This window comes from Schistocerca cancellata, chromosome 1 (genome assembly GCF_023864275.1).
Source record: "Schistocerca cancellata isolate TAMUIC-IGC-003103 chromosome 1, iqSchCanc2.1, whole genome shotgun sequence".
Classification (NCBI taxonomy): Eukaryota; Metazoa; Arthropoda; class Insecta; order Orthoptera; family Acrididae; genus Schistocerca; species Schistocerca cancellata.
Window position 1 is genome coordinate 381820802 of NC_064626.1, and position 27246 is coordinate 381848047.

Sequence of the window (27246 nt, forward strand, 5' to 3'; positions counted from 1 at the left end):
TTTCCCTTTACATCTTTTTTATAAGCTGATCTGAGGAACATCTACGATTATAAAATTGTATGAGCACTGATTTGGATACATTACTACACTCTGATTAAAATTACTTGATAGTTGACACTACAAGGGCTGGAGCTGGTTTGCTCCAACCAGAGCACTCAACGTCAGGCCCGAACTGTTCACCATTGCCAAACTTCCACCACACACACACACACACACACACACACACACACACACACACACACACACACACACAAAAATGATGCTAATGATATACAAGCCTTTCATACTCAGCACCAACCAGACGCTACTGGAGCCTTCCGCACTACACGTGATTCAGTGTAACACGTACAGTTATTATAATCACAGAGATTGATTTACATTGGAAAAGTTTCACATGACATTATGTGAAGCCAAATTTATGAATGTTGTGATTCATTATTGCCACTGGAATATCTGATTAATTAAAGTAACAGCATTACATATCATAGTGTTATGGGGTAGTGATTAGCACATTAACCTGTCTTGTTGAAGATTGTAGGTTCGAAACTTGTGGAACACAGTGATTTTTTTATTTTTAAATCTAATTAAAAACTTTCATTACTATTTTTATTCATTTGAACTGACTTAAATGTAATTTTTTCCCCTAATACTTTGCTGTGTATATTAGCTTCTTTATTTGCCCCTATTTTTCTTCCTAGCATTCTTTTTTCATTTGGAACCTGCCAGTATCGTCTATAATCTAAAAGCACCAGCCAAGACTGCTCATCAGTTGGTAAAGAGGTAGTTTGTGTAGGCATTGTGAGGATAGTTCTAGGTAACCAATGAATGGAAGCGAGAAATTACAGTTTGCTTTTTAGCAACAAAACTGCAATTTTTCTGTTTTGAATTTGGTTGTAGAGATTAAGTTCAATCATTGTGAACAAAGCAATTGTGATTTTAGTTCTGCTACAGATTGTTGACTGCCGTTTCCTCGGATACGTTGCATATCACGAGGTTGTGGTTAAATCAGGAGATGGGTTAAAATTAAGGGCTACAAAACAAGTTGCCTGCCACAGTTCAGTCATGTGGCACTTAAAATCAGCTGTCGACAGAGCATCTCGCATTTCTGTCATATCTCATGGGGGGGGGGGGGTGCGCCTCCAATGTTGCTCCGCATTACACATTAAGCATTTGTGAAGTCACCCGCCATGTTAGTGTGTCACCTATAATTGAGCAGTAGCTGGCAGCCAATGCGGCAACACTATAGCAGCAAGTGACAGATGTCAACTATCACATAATTTTAGTCACACTATAACCAACACATGTTGTGTCACTTGCAGAGAAACAATGATTTACTTAAAACATTGTTGATACCTTTATTGGTGGATCAGCCACTCGATGCTGAAAGAATTCTGGATGTTGAGCCCTAACCCATTTTGCTGCTTTGCGACCAGATTCCTTAGCCAATGCAAATGTTCTTTTCCCAACATTAGACATTGGTATAAAATATGGATCATCATGATATTTATAATGTGGTGCTGTCACATCTTGCTGTACAGTATTTGCCAAAGCCTGAAAAAATAGTAATAATTTATATCTGAAAGTCTAACACTCTTGAAATTATTAAATCAAGTACCCATATATAATAAACAGCACACTGGATGATTTAATGCTTTTTACTGTTTTATAATATTTATACAAAAATACCTCTTCATAGAGATGTGTAAATGATTCACAATAGAAGTTTTCATTTTTTGTTAAAACAAACATTTTAACTGCAAATTAAATTATATGGAACTAATGACTAGGCAGGAAAAAGGAACACAATATTATCCTATGTTTGAAAATAACATCCTTCAATGACTCATATATAGTTCTCTACTGGTTCCTATACAAAGAAGAATGTTTAGAGACATGGAAGAAATCAAAAAACATCAACACAGAGAAGCAAAGATATATAGCAATTATTAAAGTGCTAATTCATTAATAATTTGTACGTATGATGAAAAAGGCCAGAAACTGCAGTAAGAGGCATCTCCAAATGAAAAATAAATGCAGTAACATAACAAAAAAGTGTTCTAATTTAACGATTTTGTTACTTCATTCTGTGACGGCATTCAAATAGTGTGGTATTATTTACTTTGTACCTATTTATTTCTTCATCCAGGGATCATCTAACAACAATGCAGGATTTATCACCATAATACAATGAAAATACATAGCTCAAAATATATGTACACATAGATTATATAAATATGTTTTTAAGAGGATAGAACAGGTGGTTGGTCATGGGCATGCTGAAGGAACCACGCTCGTATTGGCGTGAAACAATTTAGGGAAACCACAGAAAAACTAAATCAAGATGGCGAGCCATCCATCCTCTTGAATTTTAGGTCATTGTCTTAACAACTGCACTGCCTCATTCAGTTGGTCCCTACTGTATAATGTTCTTTGGTCATGCCCCATAACTTATTTTATAAAACATAGTTTATCACTACTCACATTGTGAACACTCGCTAATGACTCCTGGATGATCAACATGCAACTATGCCCTTTGCACTCCTTTATTTGTTCAGAAAATTGTCTCTAGGCCTGAAAGCATTGCTTGTATGGAACTCAGCCCTTTTCTTGCACAATATCCTGTAAACCATGAATGAAGGGCAACAGGCAGATTCCATATTCCTCGATTTCCAGGAATTGTATGACACGGTGCCCCAGTACAGACTGTCAAAGAAGGTAAGAGCGTACAGAATAGGTTCCCAGTTACGTGAGTGGTGCAGACTTCTTAAGTAATAGAACCTGGTATACAGTCTTCAGCGGTGATTGTTCATCAGACATGGATATTGTCAGGTGTGCCCCAGGAAGTGTGATAGGACCGCTCTTATTTTCCTTTACACATAAATGATCTAACACACAGGGTGAGCAGCAATCTGCGACTGTTTGCTAATAATACTGTGGTGTGCAGGAAGCTGTTATCACTGAATGACTGTAGGAGGATATGAGATGACTTAGAGAAAATTTCCAGTTGGTGCAATGAATGGCAGCTTGCTCTAAATAGAGAAAAATGTAAGTTAATGCAGACGAGTGGGAAAAAGCAATAGTATGCTGATTGACACAGTCGCATTGATTAAATATCTAGGCATAGTATTGCAAATCAATATAAAATCGAACGAGCACATATGGATGGTAATAGGGAAAGTGAATATTCAACTTAAGTTTATTGGTAAAATTTTAGGAAAGGAGACTGCATACAGAACACTAGTGCAACCTATTCTTGAATACTGCTGAAGTGTCTCGGATCACTATCAGGTTGGATTGAAGAAAGACATCAAAACTATTCTCAGGTGGACTGCCAATTTGTTACTGGTGGTTTCGATAAACACATGAGTATTGCAGAGATACTTTGGAAACTCAAATGAGAATCCCTGGAGGCACGATGCCATTCTTTTCGCAAAACACTATTGCGAAAATTTAATGAACTGAAATTTGAGTTGACTGCATAAGGATTCTACTGCCACTAATTTAAACTTCACATAATGACCGTGAAAATAGGAGTCGATAAATTAGGACTCATACAGAGGTACACAGACAGTAATTTTTTCTCTCATTCTATTTGTGATTGGAAGATGAAAGAAAATGACTAGTACGAGGAGAGAGGAGATTAGTGTTTTAAGATCCTGTTGACATCAAAGTCATTATAGATGGAGCACAAGGTCGGATTAAGGGAAGATGGGAAGGAAATCGGCTGTGCTCTTTCAAAGGAACCATCCCAGCATTTGCCTGAAGCAATTTAGGTAAATCATGGAAAAACTAAATCAGGCTGGCTGGACACAGGTTTGAACCATCATCCTCCCAAATGCAAGTGCAGTGTGCTAACTACTGTCCCATCTCACTTGGTAAATGACTAGTAGTGGTACAAGGTACCATCTTGCCATGCACCATACAGAGGTTTGCAGAATATATACATAGATGTAGGTACAGAACATGCAACTATCCTCCACCTATATCTTCATATCCTTGCTTCAGTTGATCTGAAAAACTGAGTCAGCAGTTCTCCATGATGAGTAAGATGTTGAGCTCCGGAGAGTGACAAGATATTACTCTTGTGCACTATACATCTTGCCACATGATTTTCTTGTAAATGTAGTACATTGTCATCATGTATTGTAGTGTGACAGGTGTTGTAGCCATCAACTTTTATTATCTACCATTACTCTTGAGTTTTCTAAGTAATCTTTAATTGTGCAGTATGAATTCCTTATAAAGTATGTTCTATCTGTTTTTTAAATAGGTGCATTTTGGTAATCTTTTTCAAATCTTTGGGTAATTTATTATTTGATTTTATTTCTTGATAGAAAATGCTGTTTTGGGATATTTTTGTTTTTGCTTGGTAAATGCTAAGTCGAAAGTGCCTCTGTTCCACAATTAGGTACAGAACTATTAGTGAAATATTTAGTAATGTTTCCCCTGATATGGACAATACATTGCTAGATGTGCTAAACTGGTAACTAATGATACCGAGTTTCTTAAATAGTTCTTTACAATGAGCGTGACTACTACTACCACCACCACCACCACCACCACCACCACCACCACCACCAACAACAACAACAACAACAACAACTACTACTACTACTACTACTACTACTACTCTCAAAGCTCTGTAGTTTGAATACTGTACCCAGTTTTTGTGCCTTTGACTCCCAACATGCTGATGATATTCTTTTTGCCAGTATGTTATGTGATCATTCATGTTAATTGAGAATCAATTGTCACCCCTAAAAACTTTGTTTTTGCCACACGATCTACACATTTATCACTTTTGTTTAAAGCAATACAACTGTTTTTTTTCCTTTTAATGTGTGATTGCATGTTTTTATATGTTCAGTGTTAATCTATTACATACTGCCCAACTATAAACATCCTCGACGGTTCTATTTGCTTCCTCTAATAGGAGTTCTGGTGTTTTATCAGTGACTGTGATGTTGCCGTCATTAGCTGTAACCAGAATCTGACAAAGATTGGGGTGGGGGTGGGGGGTGGGGACGGGGGGGGGGGGGGGGGGGGACGGGAAGAAGACCCACAGAGGCTGGCCAATCTGCCTGCAGCTGTCACCAGTGGACTGCCAAGTGCAGATGGAAAAAAAAAAAATGAAGAACAGACAATTGGAGACAGCAGAGGCAATAAACAAGTGCAGTAAGTAATCCAAGCAGAGTAATCAAGATACAGTGAGGTGGAATGACAAGAACAATAATGCAATACGGTTGGCAATATGGGTGCGAGGTGAATTATCACTAAAGGCAGAGCTGTCTATCGGCCAAGATCAAGTTCCATGCCTTGTGGCGGGCGTTCAGTCACTGGGCCAGGATTTCAGATTCCCCCCCCCCCCCCCCGAAATGGGTGCACAGGGCAAAGGTGTTCTGGACAACGGTTTGGCAGGTCAAGTAGAGATACATTTGGTACTCCAGTGCTTATGCCCACTGGAATCAGGAGTGTCTGGCATCATGCTGGAATGGCTGTGTCCACAGAAACAGCTGCTGGTTTTCTGGAGCACAATTTAGATCTGTGCTCTTGTGGGGCCAGCAATAGTGCAGTTGGGAGGTGTGGATGGAGTTGGTTGGTATGATGGCACTCCAAGCCCTTTGGAGTATCAACTGTCATAAGGCACCACCCACAAATGGTAAACACTGTAGCCAGCACCCACAAGTCTTTTGCTCCTTAAAAGTGTGCTCACACTGCTGACCCTGGGGAATATAGCCTGGCATGCTAGGTCTGAGGTTCCCAGGGCTGTCGGTTCTGGAGATGGAGGAGAGCTGGTGGTTGTCTCAAACGGAGTAGCTTTGCTAGGCCACACTCATGGAGGAACATCACTTTCAACATTTGCTACTTAAACAGCCACACCGTATGCTCAGCTTCACCATTGGAAGATGGGTGAAATGGCACACTAAATAGGGATTTTATGCTGTTGAAGGGACAGAACCGTTCAAAAGTTGTCACCTTGAGTTGAGGCCAACTGTCCAATGTGATATCTAAAGTCTGAACGAGCTGAGTAATGGTGGTGTCTGCTGCAGTGGACGCCATGCTGACCACATATGGGTAGTTAGAATAACTGTCATAACTATGAGCCACACAGAATCTAGGAAGGGGTCTGCAGTGTTCACATGAATGTAGACCCAGGGGCGACGGAAGTGAGCCAGGGAATGGAAGATTGGGGTGATGCGGCCTAAAGCTGGGCACCAGCAGAGCAGCTGCACACTATGGCTTCCATATCTTGTTTAGCCCTGGCCAGTAAGCATGTCACCATGCCAAAGCTTTCATCCAGGACATACCCCAGTGCCTGCGATGGAGGACTTGTAAAACCTGAGGCTACAGGGCAGCCAGGATGACGATATGGTGAGTATCTGCCATAGCATCTGTCAGAAGGATACAATTGACAACTAACAAATGGTGGTAGAGGCAAGCCCAGACACTGAGCTCTGCACTGGCATCATGTGGAAACTATGCAGGCTACCCACGGAGGAAGTTTGCAAGATTAACAATAAGACTGGGTCACGGAGCATGTCTGGGGCGATTTGTGTAGCTGAAATGGAAAATCCATCCAAGCTGTGTGTTTCATGCTGGCGGATACTAGGTCTGCTCCCATATGTAAGCAAGTAGAGAGTTTACATTTGTTTGTCACTTTTTTGGGCCTATATTTAAGGGTACAAAATTTTAGGTGCTGAGAAAAAGTGCCCAACACTGTAGCTGCTCTGCTGTCCATACTTGGAGATTGGAGTGCGGCCTGAACAGCACTATCAGTTGTTTTTGTTCCGTAATTTATGCGAACTTAGCCGTGAAAAGTAAACATAGGACTTTTTAATGGAAAAGTGATTCCTTTTATATCTGCAAGTAGTTATTTGAAGCGAGTGTCAGTGTCTTTGATGTAGACGCAATTGGTTGCTCAGTACAGTCATTGCTCCTATGCACCAGGATTGTTTGAAGGCCATATGGAAAGCACCAGCAGGCAGAACCAGTGGATTCGATGGAGAAAAGGGCACAAAGCAGGGTGCCAACTGCAGCACATGCTTCAACTGCATGAAAGTTCACACAGGTAGCCAACCACCTGTACTGAATGCCTTTCTTCTGTGACAGGTTGAGAGGACACATCATATGGGCTACTTGTGGGGGAACTTAGAATAATAATTCGCCTTTTCCAAAAAAGCTTGCTACTGCTGTAAGTCTTGGGGTTGGCAAAGAAGGTCAATAACTGTGAGATTGTGGTCAGGGATGAGATCTCCAACTTTGTTGAGCAAGTGCCCAAGGTATTCCACTTGCCCCTGGAAAAGTGGAATTTGTCTAATAAACACTTCAGCCTCCCTTCGTGTAATGTGGTAAAAGGGGGTAAGGGTTTCACAAATGGTTCTGACGCATAGTGTCCGTGACAATTAAGTCAGTGAGATAGTCAGTGCACACAGATATGAACATGATTAACTATTCCAGGTATCTCTGAAAGTTGCCAGGGCAGAAGACACCACAAGGCAACTGCTTGAATCTGTATATTTCAAAGGGAATGATGATAATTACAATGCTTTAAACTTTTCTAGTGTTATCTCCAAACGTACTTTGGCAAGATCAATCTAAGAAAAATATTTTCCTCTGACATGCTTTGTGAGGGTGCCTTCTGGGCATGGTGTATGGTAAGTTTCCACATGTGCCTGGGCAATAATTGTCTATTTAAAGTCACTGCATAGCTGAAGGGAGCCACCAGGTTCCTTGCAAGGGAGCCACCAGGTTCCTTACCACTACCTCGGACACGACTCAAGCCCTGGTTTTCACAGGTTCTATCAGCACCATCTCATGGAGGCAATCGAGTCCCAGCTTATCGGCTGTCTGTAATGAGACCTGAATGGATTGTGCCCAGCAAAACTAGGACACTGTGTTAGGAAATAAGCAGATATGTGTCCGGAAATTTGAGGCACACCCCAGGTTTGAATACAGATGTGAAAGAAGCACAAATGTCATCAAGTTCCTGGAAATGAACTGTGTCACAGATGGTATGGAGAAGCCAAACAACGAGAAGGCATCCAGACTGAAAATATTACCAGGCAAGTGACTATTGACAACAAACAGCATTGTCAGATGTGCGATCTTTTTGAAAGCAGTAATGAATATTTATTGACTGCAGAGGGGAACTGTGATGTCACTATAAGGACAGCAACACACAGAAAGGCAAGACTAATTCTGGGGAGCCTACACTAACATACATTTGGAGGTTCAATAAAGAAATGGCAGCTCCTGCATCTATCTGGAAACAGATATGTGTTCACAACGGTAAGGTTGATAAACAACAAGGAAGTGAAAGATTCACCCTGGGGAACAACTGCCGCACTTCATGCACCATTCCATGACAAATGTGGGGAACTGGGTCCAGTTGTCCTGACAGATTATAGCAGACATCACAGGGATGCCCCTCTTTTCCACAATGGGTGCAGTGTACCCAGTGATCTGAATAAGAATTTGCAACTGTCAACATATCATCCCACAATGAGTTGTGCAGCTCAAAGGCCAATAGGTGCACTTATGAATCACAAGCCAACTGGATCATTACATCTCAAATTAAAGAGCCTGCATATGAGCTTTTGCTTGCTGGGTTCACACAAGTGAAATCACAACAGCAATTCAGCTGTTTCAAATCAGTCACCCAAGAGTGATACAGCTGATCCGGTTGCCCACAGTATTGATGACACTCAATTCATAATGCCAATTCATAATGCAACAACATCGAATCATTGCAAATAATAAATCTAAAGCAATGTGCATATCTCCTCAAATGTGAGTGTACAGTATTTGATAGGTGGACCAACTTTTTCAGTGAGACAATCAGCTCAAGGAAAGCCCAAGAAAGAAAGAGCGGCCATTGGAGAGCATCATCAGAGATCTAAAAGGCAGTGACGTACTGCTTCAGCCACTGCAAATAAGTATCCCACTCCTCTTTGGTATCGCTGAAGGGTGGACATGTAGGAGGGTGGCCCTCCACCTGGGAAGTGACTACTACCTGTACTGGGTGAGTACTCTGAATCTTCAGAAGCTGTATTTCTTGGTGGACCAACTCAGTTAGCTGCTGGAACTACTATTTTAACTGCTGTTACAGAAGCAGCTGTTCCTGCTGCATGAGCATTGTGTCCAGGACAAGCTGCTAACATGTTACCTTGTCGCCAATTATTGTGACTGGAATCTGGCAAAACTAAAGGAAGACTCAAAAAAACCTGCAGAGGCTGCCCAACCAGCCTGGAGATGTTACCAGCCAATCACCGAGTTTGGACAGAAGACAACAATGAAGAACAGACAGTTTGGGATGGCATGCAAAAAACAAAGTCCAGTGATTAATCCAAACAGAGTAACCAAGACATAGTGAGGCGAAATAACAAGAATAAAGGTCCGTCACAACCAGCAATATGAGTGTGAGGCAAATACAACAGTGAAGGCGAGTACGCATAAGGCCCACTTCGTAGTGCCACTATGAGCATTAATTGGCCAGTGAGACAGGATGTGACCTTGTGGCACATTGAGGCAAGCACTGCGGACGGTGATACCAGCACTCATAGCTTTAATAGTGCTGCCATTCAGCTGAGCTCAAGCTCCATGCTTTTTGGTGGGCTTTCAAAGTTGCCAGGCCGGGGTACCAGAGTCATCAGCAAAGAGAACGCTTTCTCCAAGTCTTATACTGTTTGAAAACTCATTGATATACTTTAAGAACAGAGTTAAACCTAATACACTACCCTGAGGCACACGTATGTTTATATGTTTCTTGTCTGACAATTGTTTTACTGAAATTTAACATCAACAGGCATGTGAAATATCTATACCTTTTGCACTCCGTTTTTCAGGTAAGACAGGAACCACGTTTGCTCTTCCTCTTACACTAAGTGCTTCCAGCTTGTTTAGTATTTTATGGTCAAAAGCCTTGCACAAGTCTAAGATAGTGACTACACAATTATTCTTGTGAAGAGTTTCAAGTAACACTTTTGTGAACTCTGTCATCGCTAATATTGTACATACTTCTCCCACTTTGGAAAACAAACTACGTTTTCTCAAGAAACTTGGTCTTCATGTAACTCATTAGCATAACTTCCATGATTGATTAAATTATTTCTGAGAATGCTGACATTAGTGAAACTGGCCTGTGGTTTTCTATACTCTCTGCATTACCTATCTTTAGTAAGTACACAATTCAGTGTGCTTTAAATCCTCTAGAAAAATAACTGAGCTACAGACTCATTTATTATGTGTGTCAGTTGGGCTTGTATGTTGTCTATGCATTCCTTCAGGACAATAGACTGGAACCTCACCTATGCCTGCTAACTTCTTATTTCTTGATTTATTTTACTGTGCCCTATGCTAGAAGAGATGATCGAGTTTTGTGCAATCATGAAGGTAAGTCCTATTTAGATTGTAATGAGAGTTAGGTTACTATTGATTACTTACTAAATATGTGTATTATTGCGTGTTTTAAGTCCACTATTTATGTACTATTCCAAAATTTAGGAAAAGCTCACTGAATTGTGTTGTAATGGTATTTTTGTTTATGTTTATGGACAGTAAATGTAGAGAATACTATTTAATTGTTCTTTTTTCTTCCCACCAATTTAAATTGGGTGTATCCCTATATTATTTAATTCATATTTCTAGAACAGAGTGTACATTTTAAGTTGTTTGATTACAAAACTCTGCACAAGTGGTTTGTTTACATACAGCTGAATATAGGTTACATTTCTGTAAATACATTTTGTTGTTTATCGGTAATTAGACTGACTTATTTGTAATAGAGCACTGCTTTATCATCAGTGAAATGTGCCTGTCTTGCCACAGAATTGTTAGTTTCAAGGTATGGTGTGATGGATGTTGTAGTTTTTTTCCCAGAGGAGTGACTGTAATGGTGTGGGAAATGCATAGGTAAATGAGGCTCTTCAGCAGTTTTGTATGAGAAATAGTAGAGATAGGAAGATAGTGGAACAGGAGAGGTAAATTGCTGCTCTTCCGATAAGATGCTTTTGTAGGCTTGCAGTTTTGGGGATTTTAGCACAAGCCTGTCTTCAGCTTTATTATTAGCTGACAGTAATGATCAGAGAGGCCAAGCTATTTCAAAAATACTTCTCAATACTCCCTGTTGATATCTGAAAGTACATGACCTAAAAGCAATGCTGAACTTTTTGATAATCTATCAGAAGTGTATACTATTTGAGCCACAGCAAAAGTGTTCAAAATGTTTATGAAATTATTACTAATTTCAGTCTAAACAACTGTGTTGATTATTATTATGTTAATTTCGGAAACTGAGACCCTTTCTAAACATTAGTTAACCTGTTGAAGAAAGTGCCTGTTACTGCCTAGAGAGCAGTACACACATAGGATGATTAACTTCTTATGGATATCTAGCTTTGTTAGTTCAGTAGCTGCAGAGTGAAAATCTCATTCTGGAAACATCCCCCAGGCTGTGGCTAAGCCATGTCTCCGCAAATCCTTTCTTTCAGGAGTGCTAGTTCTGCAAGGTTCGCAGGAGAGCTTCTGTAAAGTTTGGAAGGTAGGAGACGAGGTACTTGCAGAAGTAAAGCTGTGAGGACGGGGTGAGAGTCGTGCTTGGGTAGCTCAGTTGGTAGAGCACTTGCCTGCGAAAGGCAAAGGTCCCGAGTTCGAGTCTTGGTCCGGCACACAGTTTTAATCTGCCAGGAAGTTTCAAAATGTTTTAACCACACAAATTAAGGTCAGATATCTACCTTTAAAATATGTGTGATCTCCAATATAAATGCGTGATCCCTCATCCTTTAAGATGGTTCTACAGTAGCAACTGGCACATCCATATCATGAAAGCACTATATGCTGTATTTCAGAGTCCCTACAGCAGTGCTCTATAATGTACACCACTTTGCTGTTCAAAGATTGTAATTCTACTTCAATCTGGTGTACTATATTTTTAACAGACTGTTCATTTTAATGAGAAATAGGCAATTATAAGCAAATTTCTGTAGTGTCTATACACTATGGTCTGGTACATACTGTATTAAGGCCTCCTACCCATAACAACATGTACCTGGCTGTGTGTGGCCTTGCACCCAATTGCTATACTCTCACCAATTAAGGCCATCAATCTCCCCTTCCTAGTCCTGATGAGGTGCAGACCATGTCAATTATAGCACCATCTCCCGATATCTCAAATGGCACCGTGCAGGGTGCATCCAGTCAACAGTTACCCACGCCATCTCCAGCTTTGCACTGACTCGTTGTACAGAGCAGCCATACCAACTCAATGATGGTCACACTGGTCCTAACAGTTAGGGAATCTATCTTGCTGGGGTCAGCACATACAATGCATGTCCTGTCCCCATCTGAGCCGTTCCCTGTCCTACCAACTATCAATATCTAATCATCTTTCATGGAATATTGACACAAAGATCCTGAACCCACCATCATATGATTCAGCCCAGCGTCAGCTTGAACAATGCTGGTGACCTGAAATTCTTCCCCTAACTTCTCCTGTAACTGACAGCTTACACCTCTGCCTCCTAGCAACACTTCCTAACATTAGTATTATTCCTTCTCATAGGTAGAGTATGCTGTGCATTTGCTATTCCTACAACATCCCCCTCCCTCCTCAACTCTGGTAGTTGGTAACTATTACTTGTAGACACAAAAGAACTGTCAGACCGCATCCTCCTCCTGCTCGTCTTCCTACCAACTGCCAGTTCCAATCATCCCCTTTATCACTGCTATTCTTCCTCCTCACTAGTTCTCTCCTAGCTTCTTTCTTTCCTGCCCCTCTATTAACTTTTTCCTGTTGCATATCTTCCAGTTCAAAGATAGGGCCTCAGTAACCTCTCCAGAGTACTCCCCACAACATCCCCGTCCAGTGATACCAACTGCAACAGCTCCCACACTGTTTCCCACTGCCGACTTTTCTTTGGCAATCCTCACAGTTTCCACTCTTTTGTTAAATAAGATATCTATAGCACAGAACAAAAATGTAAGTATGTGAAACTAAAAGAATATTCTGAGATACTATTGTTGCTGTTGTGGTAACCAGTTTGAAAACTGATTGATGCAGTTCTTCACACTATTCAGCCTTTTCATCTCAAGATAACTATTGCATCCTACATTCAAAGCTTATTACTATATTTATTCCTTAGCCACATTTTACAATCCCCTTTTCCACTTCTCTGTATTACGAAAGTGGAGATTCATTCATACCGCTGTATATGTTTTGTCAACCAATCCCTTCTTTTAGTCAATCACAAATTTTCTTTTCTCCTCAATTCTGATCGGTATCTCCTCATTAGTTATGCGATCTACCTACCTAATCTTCAACATTATTCTGCAGTATCACACTTCAAAAGCTTCTAATCTCTCCTTATCTGAACTGCTTATCATCCATGTTTCACTTTCATACAAGGTTGTACTCCATACAGATACATTCAGAAGACTTCTTAATGTCAAAATTCGTATTAGATGGTAACAAATTCCCCACTTTTATACTTTGGCCATCATCAGTTATTTTGTTCCCAAAACACAAAACTCATCTGCTATTTTTAATGTCAAACAATGGTAAATCCAGGATGGAATGTAACAATATTGGTTGCCCAATGTATGAACTAAATGACAATAAGGTTTGGCTACAGTCCTATCTTACTCTCTTCCAAACTATTGTTTTCCTTTCATGTCTTCCAAATCTTATAATTGCAGTGCAGTTTCTGTAAAAGTAGTTGTTAATCTTTCACTCATTGCATTTTATCCATGCTATCTTAAGAATTTCAAACTGTATTTTGTCAACATTTTGAAAAGATTCCTCTAAATCTACAAATGTTTTAAATATATGTTTGCTTATCTCTTACCTATCTTCTAGGGTAAGTCAAAGGGTTAGTATTGCCTCGAGGATTCCTACAGTTTTCCTGAAACTAAACTGATCTTCCCCAAGGTCAACCTCTACCAGTTTTTCAGTCCTCCTATAAATAAGTCACATCAGTATTTTGCATTCATCATTTGTTAAACAGATTCCATACTTTGGTAAAAGTCACACCTGTCAACACCTGCCAATCTGGAATTGAAATTATTATGGTTTTCTTGAAGTCTGACTGTATTTCACCTGTTTCACGTATCTTTCACACCAGGTGGAATAATTTTGTCATGGTGGCTCTCTCAGGGATCTGAATAATTCTGAGGGAATGTAATACTGATATTGTTTCAACTTCGTGTTTCAATACCCTGCCAGATTCACGACCATATATCCCAACCCATCTTCTTCTCTTTCTACAGTATTACATTCAGGTTCATTTCCTTTACATAGCCATTCTAGATATTCCTTTCACATTTCAGCTATCCCTTCTTCTGCCATCTGAGCTGTTAATATTCATACAGTTGTTTCTCCCTTATCTATAGGTCTCTCTAATTTTGCTACAGAAAGCATCTGACTTACTCAGATGCATGCACGCTTCTATAGCTTTGCATTTCTCCATGAGCCATTACCAATTTGCAATTCTGCACTTTCTGCCAGTCTCATTTTTAGACATCTATATTTCCTTTTGTCTGCTTCTGCTGTCTGTAACCAATAAATTATGGTCAGGGGCAACATCTGCCCCTGGAAAGGTTTAGCAGTTTAAAATCTGGTTTTGTAATCTCTGTTTTACCATTGTGTAATCTATTTGAAACATCATGGCATCTCCAGGTCTTTCACGTATATAACCTTTCTGATTCTGAAACCAAGTAGTAATGATAACTAAATTATGCTCTGTGTACCAGCAAAATTCATTTTTTCTTATGAGAACATTCTCGTTAGTGGCTCCTGCCTGAAGATCCAAGTGAGGCACTGTTAGTCCTCCAGTATATTTTATCCAAGAAGAAGCCATCATCATTTAACCATTCAGTAGACCACCTTGAGCTCCGGAAAAACAGCACTTGTAGTTTTGCCCTGGTTTCAACCATGTACAGTACCGCCATACCAAGGCCATGTTGGCTAATGTTACAAGGCCAGGTCAGTCAGTTATCCACACTGTTACCCCTGCTACTACTGGAAAGACTGCTGCATCTTCACAATTACCCCTACTTTATGATTGCATCTACAGTATGATTATCTACATTGTTGAGGCACACCAGTCACACCATCTCGGAAAAGCCTATGGTTCATGGGGACATATTACGTTTATTCCAATATAAAAGAATGTAGATTGTATTTTATTGGTCCTGTTGTCTACATAGCAGCTTATGCATAAGACATTGGACAAGTCAAGTTATAAATATACAGGCTGAAAGTAATTTCAAGGCATACATATTTAAGCTTACAATAATACATTTTACACGTAAGTATTTATATAACACATTTCATAAATTTAAATATTCTTCAATGGAGTAAAAGCAGTGATGCTGTAAATATGACTTTAGAGATTTTCCAAATGTATTGACCTCAGTGATAGCTTTTATGTTTTCAGGAAGTTTGTTATAAAGCTTAACTCCTATGTGAAAAGTACCTTTTTGGCACAGTGCTGTGCTGATTTGAGTCATATGTAAGTTTCTGTTTTGTCTGGTAAAGTGCTCATGTATATCACAGTTTTTTTGTAGTCTCTGGTCCTTGCCTATTACATTTAATTTAAAGAACAAAAGGGTTTCCATAATGTATACACACGGTAATGGGGGAATACCAGATTTCTTAAACAGGGGTTTACAAGAGTCTCTAGGCTTGCATCCAAACAAGATTCTAATGGCCCTTTTTTGTAGTTTAAAAGTGCTATTAGCTATTTTAGTGTTTCCCCAGGAGGTGACCCCATATCTAAGACGAGAATGAAAGTACGCATGATATGCATTCAATACTTTTTCTCACTACAGCATGATTTTAATGAACAAAGAAGGTAACATGTTTTGCTCAGTTCTGCATTGAGATATTCAATATGCTTATTCCATCTGATGTTACTCTGCAGCCAAAGTCCTAAGAATTTGGTTTCAGTACTGTTACCAACTGGTTCGTCATTGATAGAGACTGATGGGATAAACATGTCCTTGTTAGGACAGCTGCTAAGTTGTTTCGTGACCGTGTTTACTGTCTGCTGTAACTGTTCATCGTCGTCTCCTTTTAGTAGAATCATGGTGTCATCTGCAAATATGATTGATTTGTGTGCATCAATATTTAAGCTTAGATCATTTATGTACAGAAGAAACAGAAGGGGTCCCAATACGGATCCTTGGGGTACACCACATTTTATTTGTTTATAGTCAGATAAGTGATTAGATACAGTTTTTAGTTCAATATTTGTGTGCTTGACGCACACATGTAACCTCACAACAACATGGTGAGTCTTCTATTAAGTGAAAGTCCAGTAATGGGGGAGACAGGTATTCAAATGAAACATTAGACCAAGTCACACCTAGCAGAAATTCAAAACAACATGAGATATTTCCTAAACACAACACAGAGATGTCAAATCTTCACTTGTGTGACAAGATAAAGATACTAGTGCAGACATTAAAAACGAAAGGTACAGGTAAAATATACATGGATGGAACAGTTCATTATGAGTGTTGAGTTCAGGATGTAACAAAAGTCAAACCTAAATAATGGCTACCCGAAATTCATTTGCACAGGTAAACATTCAACACAATAACGGCTTAAAAATAATAAATACGCATTCAAAACTTGCAACAGATAAAAAAGGGACAAAAATATGATCAAAACTTGATGTTTTAATGGGCATTAAAATCACACTTGTCACTTGGTGGCTTCTTTCAACAAAACAGAAGAAAAGAAGGAAAAGATTTTACATATTTAAAATGAAATGTGTCACAATTCATGAATAAACATGTAAATGAAATGTGGAGCTACACTCAACAGTAAGCCATCAAAAGAAAGATTACCTTTTGAAAAGCCCGAGCATCCATACCAGAACCCCCAACAATACAAACATCAGATCACTTAGAAAACAGCATTATTGTTAAGATGTGAAAGTTAGAAGAACTTTTAGAGATAATTCACCCAAGTTCAACAAATATTTGAGAAACTGAAACAATTCCCTAGGAATAGAAATATGGACTGAAACATTCACTGCATCAGGAAGCTGTAATAATGCAGTCCAACTACTACAGACATGTACCTCTTTTTCTGGTCCCATACAAAATTATTTCCAAAGTTCTTCTACATGGCTTGTAACAACAGACTGATCACTTGATTGGTGACCACTTATAAGAATTCAAGAGTTGTGTACCAAATAGATATGGAATCGAAAGATGAAATTAACAAGCTGATGATGTATCAGTGCAGCTGTCACCTTGGCTTAACACTCTGTCATTGGGCAGGTGGTTTTGACACTCTAGAAGCGTTTATAATGGACAGGAACACCAGAGAAAAATTATGCCAGACTCTTACAGATACGAAATCAAAATTCCGTGATGAAATCTTGGAGCCTTTTGAGATAAATACATGTATCTGTCAGCAGTACACATATATCACATTTAACCTGCTACCATACCATACAAGGATGACCTGTATATGAAACATTCGGTACAGGTCATCTGCTTTCATCAGTGACATAGGAAACATGTAAAAAACGCCATAAACAGTATGGTGACTATGATGTGATGTTACTGATGGTTTTTTCAACCATGGCAAGCTATAGATCAGTCTTTCACCACAACCAGGATTTTTTTGGTATCGCATTTGTTAGCTTTCCAACTCATGACCAAATGTCACCTTCCAACTTAACCTAGACCTCGGGCATAACTACAGATCAGTCTATCACCACAACCAGTTTCTTTTAGTACTACATTCGTTGGCATTGCCAATTTGCAACCACACTGTCCAACCTAATGTATACCTCGGGCTAAGCACTCACACACCCAGTCTTTCTTTACCTGCATTCACTGACTTCACAGCTAACAACAAAAATGTGAATATGTGCATCAGTAAGTGATGCAACAGCAGCAATTATCATTACATCGTTGGCCAAAGCTGATAGCACGTATCAAACATTCCTCTTGACCCTAAGGGCCATTCAAAATTTGAAAATTGAATGTCGCTGGGAAGGAACATATTAGAGCACAAGAAGGGTCAAAAGGAAACAGAGACAAATCCCATCAGTTACGAAAAAATGATACACACAACACTACCACACATGATGAACATTTTCGAAGTCAAAAGGAAAGATGGGCCTGTATTTGGTAATTTTTGGATCGAGAGGAGTACGAAGACAACAAAGAAAACCTATCTGGTTCACTGATGTGAAAAGACTTGCACAAGACAAGAGGTATGGGTTGAAATCATGTCCACTGTGACTACGAAATAAACAACTACATGCTGTCATGAATGTAAAAAATTGCATGGGTACATACTACAACCTATCTCCGACGAGTTATGAACTTAAAGGTGTAGGGCGTAAAATATAAAACTAGAAATATAAACAATGCCACAAACTTAAGTACGGATTTTACCCTTAAGATGTCTGTTGAGCTACGTGGTATACGTTTGGGGATAGTGAACTCCGCAACTTCCTTTTTGTAACATGCGGATGTTGAAAGCTTTGTTTCAAGGGCGCTTCTGTTGGGTATATTCCTGCAAGGAAAAACGGATGAATTCAAGTCTATTTGTAGCGGATACGCATTAGTACATCAGAACTACGGGTTCCAACCTCAAAAATGTATGTGCCTTTCGAAAATTATTCATATTGGAATTTGCTATTGACAGTGTAAATCAGTTCTGGTTTAGTAACATCTCCAGCTGCTACAATCAGAAGATACGAATTGTACTCTGTTACCAGTTTGTCTTTTCCACCACTTCGCGGGACTTCGTACAACAATTACCCAAAACACAACAGATCGCCAACCTTACAGCACGGAATGCAGATGAAGATACCTTACAATACACAGATACATGGGGCACGAGTATTAAACTGGAAACGAGTTTAGCCAGCTATGGTACGAGACCATGTCGTTCTTCGTCTACTTTCACAAAACTAAAATATTAAAACTTAGAACGACCATGTAATAACTATAACATGAGCAGTTTCCCTTCTCTTCAAATGTAGTAATGTAAATAGTTTTCATGCAATAACTGAAAACTTTTTAAAAAAAGTGGCATGTTATCTTTACGTTTACGCATGTAGAGATATCGCATTTTGTCGTGACGTAAATATGTTTACAATTGAACAGTTTGCATTCTGACAGGCTTTACTGATGTATTATCTTTCATAGAGTTCTTTGCTTGAGTCCAAAGGCTTGTGAGTTCAGAGTTGCGATTCTTGTGTTTGCCGGTAAGTTACGTTTCGATTGATGTTTGTTTTGAATGTGTAGTAAACTTGGTTCGGTGGCCTGGAGAACGCGTATGTATATACTTTATAGAGATTAATGGTAAAAATAGAAGTTAATATGTACGTTGTTTGGAGCGATGATTTCATATTTAATTTTCGAAATCCAAGTTTGTAACTTGTGTGTTGATGCAAAACAAGTACTTATATAGAATTCTTATTTTGTAAGCAGTTGCTGGATCAGATATTGTGCGACTTATAGTTATGATTCTATTGATCTTGTAATAAATATGCTACTTAACGTGGACATAAACCGAAACATGCTTGGGAATTGTAGCCTGAGAAAAAGAAATATTTGACTTCCTACTAAGAGGCAACACTTCATGATAGATAACAAAGTAGAAGAGCTAATTCACCGCGTTATAAAGATTGCCAGTTTCGAAGATTGGTTCAAGCTGTAGAAGTACGTTCCGAGATAATTATGAATGTTGTTGTTGTTGTTGTTGTTGTGGTCTTCAGTCCTGAGACTGGTTTGATGCAGCTCTCCATGCTACTCTATCCTGTGCAAGCTTCTTCATCTCCCAGTACCTACTGCAACCTACATCCTTCTGAATCTGCTTAGTGTATTCATCTCTTGGTCTCCCCCTACGATTTTTACCCTCCACGCTGCCCTCCAATACTAAATTGGTGATCCCTTGATGCCTCAGAACATGTCCTACCAACCGATCTCTTCTTCTGGTCAAGTTGTGCCACAAACTTCTCTTCTCCCCAATCCTATTCAATACTTCCTCATCAGTTACGTGATCTACCCATCTAATCTTCAGCATTCTTCTGTAGCACCACATTTCGAAAGCTTCTATTCTCTTCTTGTCCAAACTATTTACTGTCTATGTTTCACTTCCATACATGGCTACACTCCATACAAATACTTTCAGAAATGACTTCCTGACACTTAAATCTATACTCGATGTTAACAAATTTCTCTTCTTCAGAAACGCTTTCCTTGCCATTGCCAGTCTACATTTTATATCCTCTCTACTTCGACCATCATCAGTTATTTTGCTCCCCAAATAGCAAAACTCCTTTACTACTTGAAGTGTCTCATTTTCTAATCTAATTCCCTCAGCATCACCCGACTTAATTCGACTACATTCCATTATCCTCGTTTTGCTTTTGTTGATGTTCATCTTATATCCTCCCTTCAAGACACCATCCATTCCGTTCAACTGCTGTTCCAAGTCCTTTGCTGTTTCTGACAGAATTACAATGTCATCGGCGAACCTCAAAGTTTTTATTTCTTCTCCATGGATTTTAATACCTACTCCAAATTTTTCTTTTGTTTCCTTTACTGCTTGCTCAATATACAGATTGAATAACATCGGGGAGAGGCTACAACCCTGTCTTACTCCCTTCCCAACCACTGCTTCCCTTTCATGCCCCTCGACTCTTATAACTGCCATCTGGTTTCTGTACAAATTGTATATAGCCTTTCGCTCCCTGTATTTTACCCCTGCCACCTTTAGAATTTGAAATAGAGTTTTCCAGTCAACATTGTCAAAAGCTTTCTCTAAGTCTACAAATGCTAGAAACATAGGTTTGCCTTTCCTTAATCTTTCTTCTAAGATTAGTCGTAAGGTCAGTATTGCCTCACGTGTTCCAGTATTTTACGGAATCCAAACTGATCTTCCCCGAGGTCGGCTTCTACTAGTTTTTCCATTCGTCTGTAAAGAATTCGTGTTAGTACTTTGCAGCTGTGGCTTATTAAGCTGATTGTCCAGTAATTTTCACATCTGTCAACACCTGCTTTCTTTAGGATTGGAATTATTACATTCTTCTTGAAGTCTGAGGGTATTTCGCCTGTTTCATACATCTTGCTCACCAGATGGTAGAGTTTTGTCAGGACTGGCTCTCCCAAGGCCGTCAGTAGTTCCAATGGAATGTTGTCTACTCCGGGGGCCTTGTTTCGACTCAGGTCTTTCAGTGCTCTGTCAAACTCTTCACGCAGTATCGTATCTCCCATTTCATCTTCATCTACATCCTCTTCCATTTCCATAATATTGTCCTCAAGTGCATCGCCCTTGTATAGACCCTCTATATACTCCTTCCACCTTTCTGCTTTCCCTTCTTTGCTTAGAACTGGGTTTCCATCTGAGCTCTTGATGTTCATACAAGTTATTATGAATATTTAGCCTAATTGTTTCATTATGCATTGCATACGTGGGATGAAAGTGATCGGTTTTATGTCGCCGTAAGTAAAAATTATATTTATGGTAGATCATGGTTCGAAGGTGTAATGAAATTGAAAACCTTGCCGTTTCTTCCCTTGGTTTATTTGATATTATGGGATCTACCATTTGTACCGTTTGAATGTTTTTTTGTCGAAGTTAAATGTATAATTTAATTCTTTGTGATTGGTAGAATATGTTACTTTATTTTCATGTTATTTCATCTGATTAAATGTAAATTCTGCCTGGCTCTTGTTAGTGAGATGATATATTGGATACACAGGCTTCAGATAACATCCAGCTGTCCAGTTTAGGTATTCTGTAGTTTCCTGTAGTGGATTAAGATGTGTACTGGGATTGCTCCTTTGAAAAGGACGCTGTTGATTTCCTTATCCATGTGGTTCACAGTACAATAATGACATAGCTTAATGTGCATCACCAAAGGCCCTTAAGTTAGCCTTACATGTGATTTACATTTCCGAATATAGCTGTTCCTGTTGGCAGATTGAAGCAGTGGCATTTGTTGAAATGGGTGCCTTCCTTTTAGTTTTGTTATTTCACAATTTTATTTTGCTCTGTATGTTCCTGTCGTGTTCCCCCCCTCCCCCTGTGTTACAAATAGTTTTTTTTTTTTCCTTCTTCCCCCCAATATCTTATTTGTTCATGATGCTGTCTGCACCCTCATTCAGGGCCCTCGGTAAGAGAAGATATGCCAAGTTGTGCAAGGAAATTTATTTTGAGCCACATTGGACCTCTTTTCCAACACCACTTCCAACATAATTTTTGGTATGTTCTCCCTCTTTCATATTACTTTTCCCCTCAGGACCACTATTTTCTTTTTCAATTACGTTTGCATACTGTTGATGTGTAGCCTATTTTGTTATGCTTCTACTTCTGTCTCTCCTCCTTTTATCTTTGGCTTGTAATCTTCTCTCCCCTTCTAAATGTCATGTACTTATTCGCTGTGCACCAGGTATCTCATTCATTCTTTCGTAATACTGCCGCCGCTACCTTTTCTCTGTCATGAGTGAACTTCCTGGTTACAAAGCCTTGCATCCTCTAACCATTTGCTCCCTCTCTTTTTTGGACAAAGGTGCTGGTATATAGATTTTTCGTATTGTTATTAAATAGTAATCTTAATGGTGTAGTACTTACTTTTTTTCTAAATAAGATTGAGTTATTACATATAGGCCCTAATTTTAACTGACTCTATCCCGCTGTATTAATTTCCAATAACTGAAGACACAGGTGACCAGACAGGAAATTAGGCGATGTAATTGTTCTAGAGTATAGTTTTTTTATTGTTTTGATTGCAGCTATTTTTTGTTCATGTAATTACATTCTCTTGATTTCCTTACCTTTTTTTTCTAAGTTGTCATGTCATGTAAAATATTTGGAGGCTTATGAGTATTTACCCTGCTTCTCATATCTTTATTCTGTAACTTCCCTTACTATATTTGTGAAATTTTTTGAGATCAATACAATTTTTTTATAATAGTAATTGTAATAATGATAGTAACTTTTATGAACATAGTAAGAAAAGTTCTGGCAGACAGTAAATACTTTAGGAGTAAAGGAGACCACTTACCGAACAGGAGAAGAGAGCAGTCGTTGACAGGTGCAGGAGGAGGGGGGGATGCTTAATCTCAGGCTAAGTCCTTTAGAGTTCAAAAATACACATCCCTAGAGAGAGAGAGAGAGAGAGAGAGAGAGAGAGAGAGAGAGAACACTAGCTCGATAAAGAATTTATTCTTGAAGCCAGCAAGTTCTCTGGGTCATTCCATGTCAATTCAACCAATTTGAGAAAATGTTCCAGCTGATAGTCTCAGATTTTGATGAAATTTAGCACAGCAATGCTACCAAGGGTGGAGCACGCATTTACAAAATTTTAAGATCCCCTGCCAGTTAGTTCCAGAATTATGGCTTGTGAAAGAAGGTGGCGTGACCCGGAAATTGCAACCCGCATCTGGCAATCTATATTCAGACCCAACTTCAGGTCTTAACAAACATGAATAACGAACTGTATGGTGAACTCCTTATGGATGACGATGAACTTGTTTCTTATAAACAATGGACACACATGGATCGCACAAGTTTTGAAACAAAGCAAAGTACAGGGAAAGATTTTGTTGAAATGTTTTGTCAAAAAACGGACAAACTGACCACACACAGCTTCACAGCAACAGCACACTCGGCTTATCTCCAGTTTTGTAAGGATAATTTGAAACAAGATGAAATTATAGTAATACTAGAATTTTCTGAAAATTATGCATTTATAGTTCAAGATGCCATCCAAGGATATCATCGGGACAACAGTCAAGCAACTCTCCAGCCATTTGCGATTTACTATAGAGGTGAATTATGTGATGTGTCTGCCATGAACCTGTGCATTTATAGTGACTTAATTTATGATGGCATTGCAGTTCATGCCCACATTCGCACTATCATGGCATATGTGAAAAACAAGCTGCCTCACATACATTTTGCGAAATACTTCAGTGATGAGGCAGCTAGTCAGTGCAAAAACTGTAAAAATCTCAAAAATTTGTGCATGCATTACCATAATTTTCAGATTCATGTAGAATGGAATTTTTTCCACAATAAGTCATGGTAAAAAGGTATGTGATGGTATTGGTGCTACCATTAAGCGCATGGCATCACGAGCTAGTGTGCAGCACCCTACAGAAGGTCGCATTCTAACACCTCTTCAATTATTTACCTGGGTACAGAAAAATATCTATGGCATACAATCATTCTATGTTTCGAAAGATGAGGTGAAATCAGTCGAAGAGTTGCTAAAAAGCAGACTAGAACACGTTAAAACTGTTGCAGGCACAAGGAGCCATCATCACTTCTCTCCAGCGGACTCTGACAATGTGCAGATGAGCAGACTGTCCAGTTATAACTGTAGGTTCATGCACAACGTGTCTCTCCACAGTGTGTCTGACTCAGGATGCAGGAGCAAAAGTAGCAACATACAACCAGGTTGCTATGTTATTGCTGTTTATGATGACAAATGGTATGTAGGATGTGTTGCAGAGTGCTGTGAAGCAGAAGGTGATGTATTTGTGAACTTCATGGCACCAGCAGGACCAGCAAGATCATTTCATTGGCCGTGTTTGGCAGACAGGTGTTGAATTCCTTTTGAACGTATTCTTATGACGTTCCAGTTTCTACCAGTGTCAGGAAGACAGTACAGTTTGCCACTCGATGTGCAGAGTACAGTAGCTAAAGTGTGGGAGAACTTCTGTTCGAAGCACAATCGACTGGTTTTTAGCAGTTAAGATGCAGTAAACATTAATGATAGGTTGTGTTAATTTGTCTATTGTTGCTTAGTGTTTAAACAGTTGTGGGAGAGGATAAGAAGAGGCAGAACAGTTTACGATATGTTTTTACAAAATTGTGTTGTGGAACAGTGGCCAGTACATCTGTCAACTTCCATTGTACACAAATGTCTTGCAATAACATGCTGAAATTTTGAGATATATATCATTTTGGTCTACTTATGCAGTGTGTTAAATTTGGCTTGGATTCCACTTGTCCCTTTTGTGCTATCACACTTAGAAAATCCATGTTTTTCAGGTAATTTTTCAAATTTTTGTATTTTCATGTGCTTGTAACTTCGTTTTTGTGACTGATGGTGAGTTCTGTGTGCGTTTAGGCCACATTAAGCTTACCACAAAATTTTTTTTACCCTTTTTGAGTGAATTATATTTGGCATAGAGGGCACCTACAATATGTACCTTTTAACATATTACATTTTTTAATCACATTTTGGAATTTTTTGTTTTCCCTCAGAAATATGTTGTTGCTGTTTTGATTCATGGAGTGTCTTCTCTAAATGGATGTTACTGGGTTGTAAAAATTTCACTGGACTGTGTGGAATAGTTCCAAAGTTATTAAGACCTGAAGTTGGGCCTGTAGATAGATTGCCAGATGCGGGTTGCAATTTCTGGGCCATGCCACCTTCTTTCACAAGTCATAATTCTGGAATTAATTGGCAGGGGAAACTAATACTTTGTACTTGAGTGTTCCACACATGGTAAAATTAGTGTACTGAATTTCAGTCAAATCTGAGACTATGAGCTGGAGCCCCTGGTTTAACTGACATGGAATGACCCCTTGTTCTCTTTTGCATGTGTCTGTTTACAGCCTAATGCTTCTGTTATTCAGTGAGTGGTGTGTCCTTTACTCCTGAAATATTTACTTTCCGAAAAAAAAAATTATTGGGTATTTCTATAACGAAATGAAATTATTTTTCAGGGGCAGCTCACAGGAAACTCAAGATTCAAATGATGACATAAATTTCTATTTCTGGAAGAAAAACTGCTTGTTGTGGACTACAGATGGTATTGGGGAAAGTTAGTATGATGGCTGATGATGGATATGAAAAAGTTCGCAAAATTAAATCTTTACTGGCAGAGTGCATGGTACCACCAAGGGAATCACAGTTCTTAAATTTAGATAGGTTAGTATATCATTGACAGGAATTAAATTGTTTGAGCACCAATGTTTGTTAAAATAGTTGTTTGGTGTAATGTGATGGTGATACTCTTGTTTTCCTACTGATGGTGCTATTGTGGAACTTTTGTTGACTGTAGTACAATGTCAATGACTACATGATGTGGGTGATGGCCCCCTCACTAGTCAAAAAAGGAAGTTTGCATTCTCAAAAAAACGTTTTGTATAAGTGTCTTTAGGGCGTGAAGTAATTTTCAATAACATAAGAAACATAAGTCATGATTGGAATGTTGTTGTTATATTATTGAAACAAGGAGATTATGGAAGTGTCTGATCCCACCCTTCTGCTTTGACCCATGACGTCATCAGTATGACAGAAATGGCTAATCTAAGCATGTCCAATATGGCGTGTGAATGATGTCACCGCATACACACGGCAACAAACACGAAAATACGTATAAATTTAAATAATAACATGTATCTTATAAAATACAATCAAACTAATGGGACAACTGTGGGAAACTGGGGATTTTAGGTAGTGGACAAGCTAAATATAACAGAAAAAAAACACATCACGATCCCAAAAACTCACAAAATGATGAAAAAAAAATTACAAAATCTACAGGAATTGGACACTTCCCTAGGCCTATATAGGTCAACCGCAGCTAGTGATACCAAAACACCAATGCCTACAGCAAACAATATGGAAATTGGAATCAGACATTTCCCTTGGCCACAGCTGACAATACCAAAACACTAGTACCCACACATAAAACTACGAAAATTTGAATCGGTACCTATATAGGTCAACCATAGCTATTGATACGAAAAAAACCAACACCTACAACTATGAAACACACACACACACACACACACACACAGGGCGCCATCAAACACAACAAAACGGCATCTGCAAACACAACCAACTCATAAACTTCGCGCCTTAATGACGTCACACACCATAACACCCTTACGCTATGGGTCGAAGCAGCCGGGTGGAGTCGGATGCTTCTGTTGACCTGAAACAAGTTACTGTGCATCCACAGTGTGTGCTAAACAAAAGGACTGTCTATTGAACATTATTCAGATAGGTACAAGAAAGTGACAGCTGCTTTACAGCAGGATTACGATTTTCTATGAAGCCAAGCATGACGTGAACAACAACCTGCATTATTAATTTGTAATAACTAATGGAGAAAATATCTTAGCAGAATGCTACTGATGTATGCTTACGTAGCTGTTAAAGATGAAGTGAAGACTGCTTATAAATTGTGTGGCTTTGTTAATTAGATCGAGAGTTTGAACTGATGGTACTAAATTAGTAATAAATT

The 27246-nt window shown here is 39.1% G+C and overlaps 2 protein-coding genes across 6 annotated transcripts in view; one reads left to right on the forward strand and one right to left on the reverse strand.

Annotated features, from left to right (window-relative positions):
• Window positions 1-18752, reverse strand: part of LOC126175170 (protein PTCD3 homolog, mitochondrial) — a 39442-nt gene extending 20690 nt beyond the window's left edge. The window contains exons 1-3 of the mRNA XM_049921764.1: window positions 18615-18752; window positions 18418-18538; window positions 1354-1551 (exon numbers count right to left, since the gene is read on the reverse strand). Coding sequence (XP_049777721.1) covers window positions 1354-1551; window positions 18418-18538; window positions 18615-18649 — 354 coding nt within the window. The 5' untranslated portion in view covers window positions 18650-18752. The remainder of the gene's footprint in view (window positions 1-1353; window positions 1552-18417; window positions 18539-18614) is intronic.
• Window positions 18753-18765: 13 nt separating this feature from the next.
• Window positions 18766-27246, forward strand: part of LOC126175130 (uncharacterized) — a 54967-nt gene continuing 46486 nt past the window's right edge. Inside the window, exons 1-2 of one of the 5 annotated variants that reach the window (XM_049921711.1) lie at window positions 18766-18900; window positions 25718-25922. In XM_049921711.1, the coding sequence (XP_049777668.1) occupies window positions 25801-25922 (122 nt within the window). In that variant the 5' untranslated portion in view covers window positions 18766-18900; window positions 25718-25800. Of the gene's footprint in view, window positions 18901-19116; window positions 19305-19475; window positions 19693-21458; window positions 21478-25717; window positions 25923-27246 lie in introns of those variants that run through there. The other 4 variants (XM_049921687.1, XM_049921696.1, XM_049921704.1 and 1 more) reach the window with 4 other exon arrangements.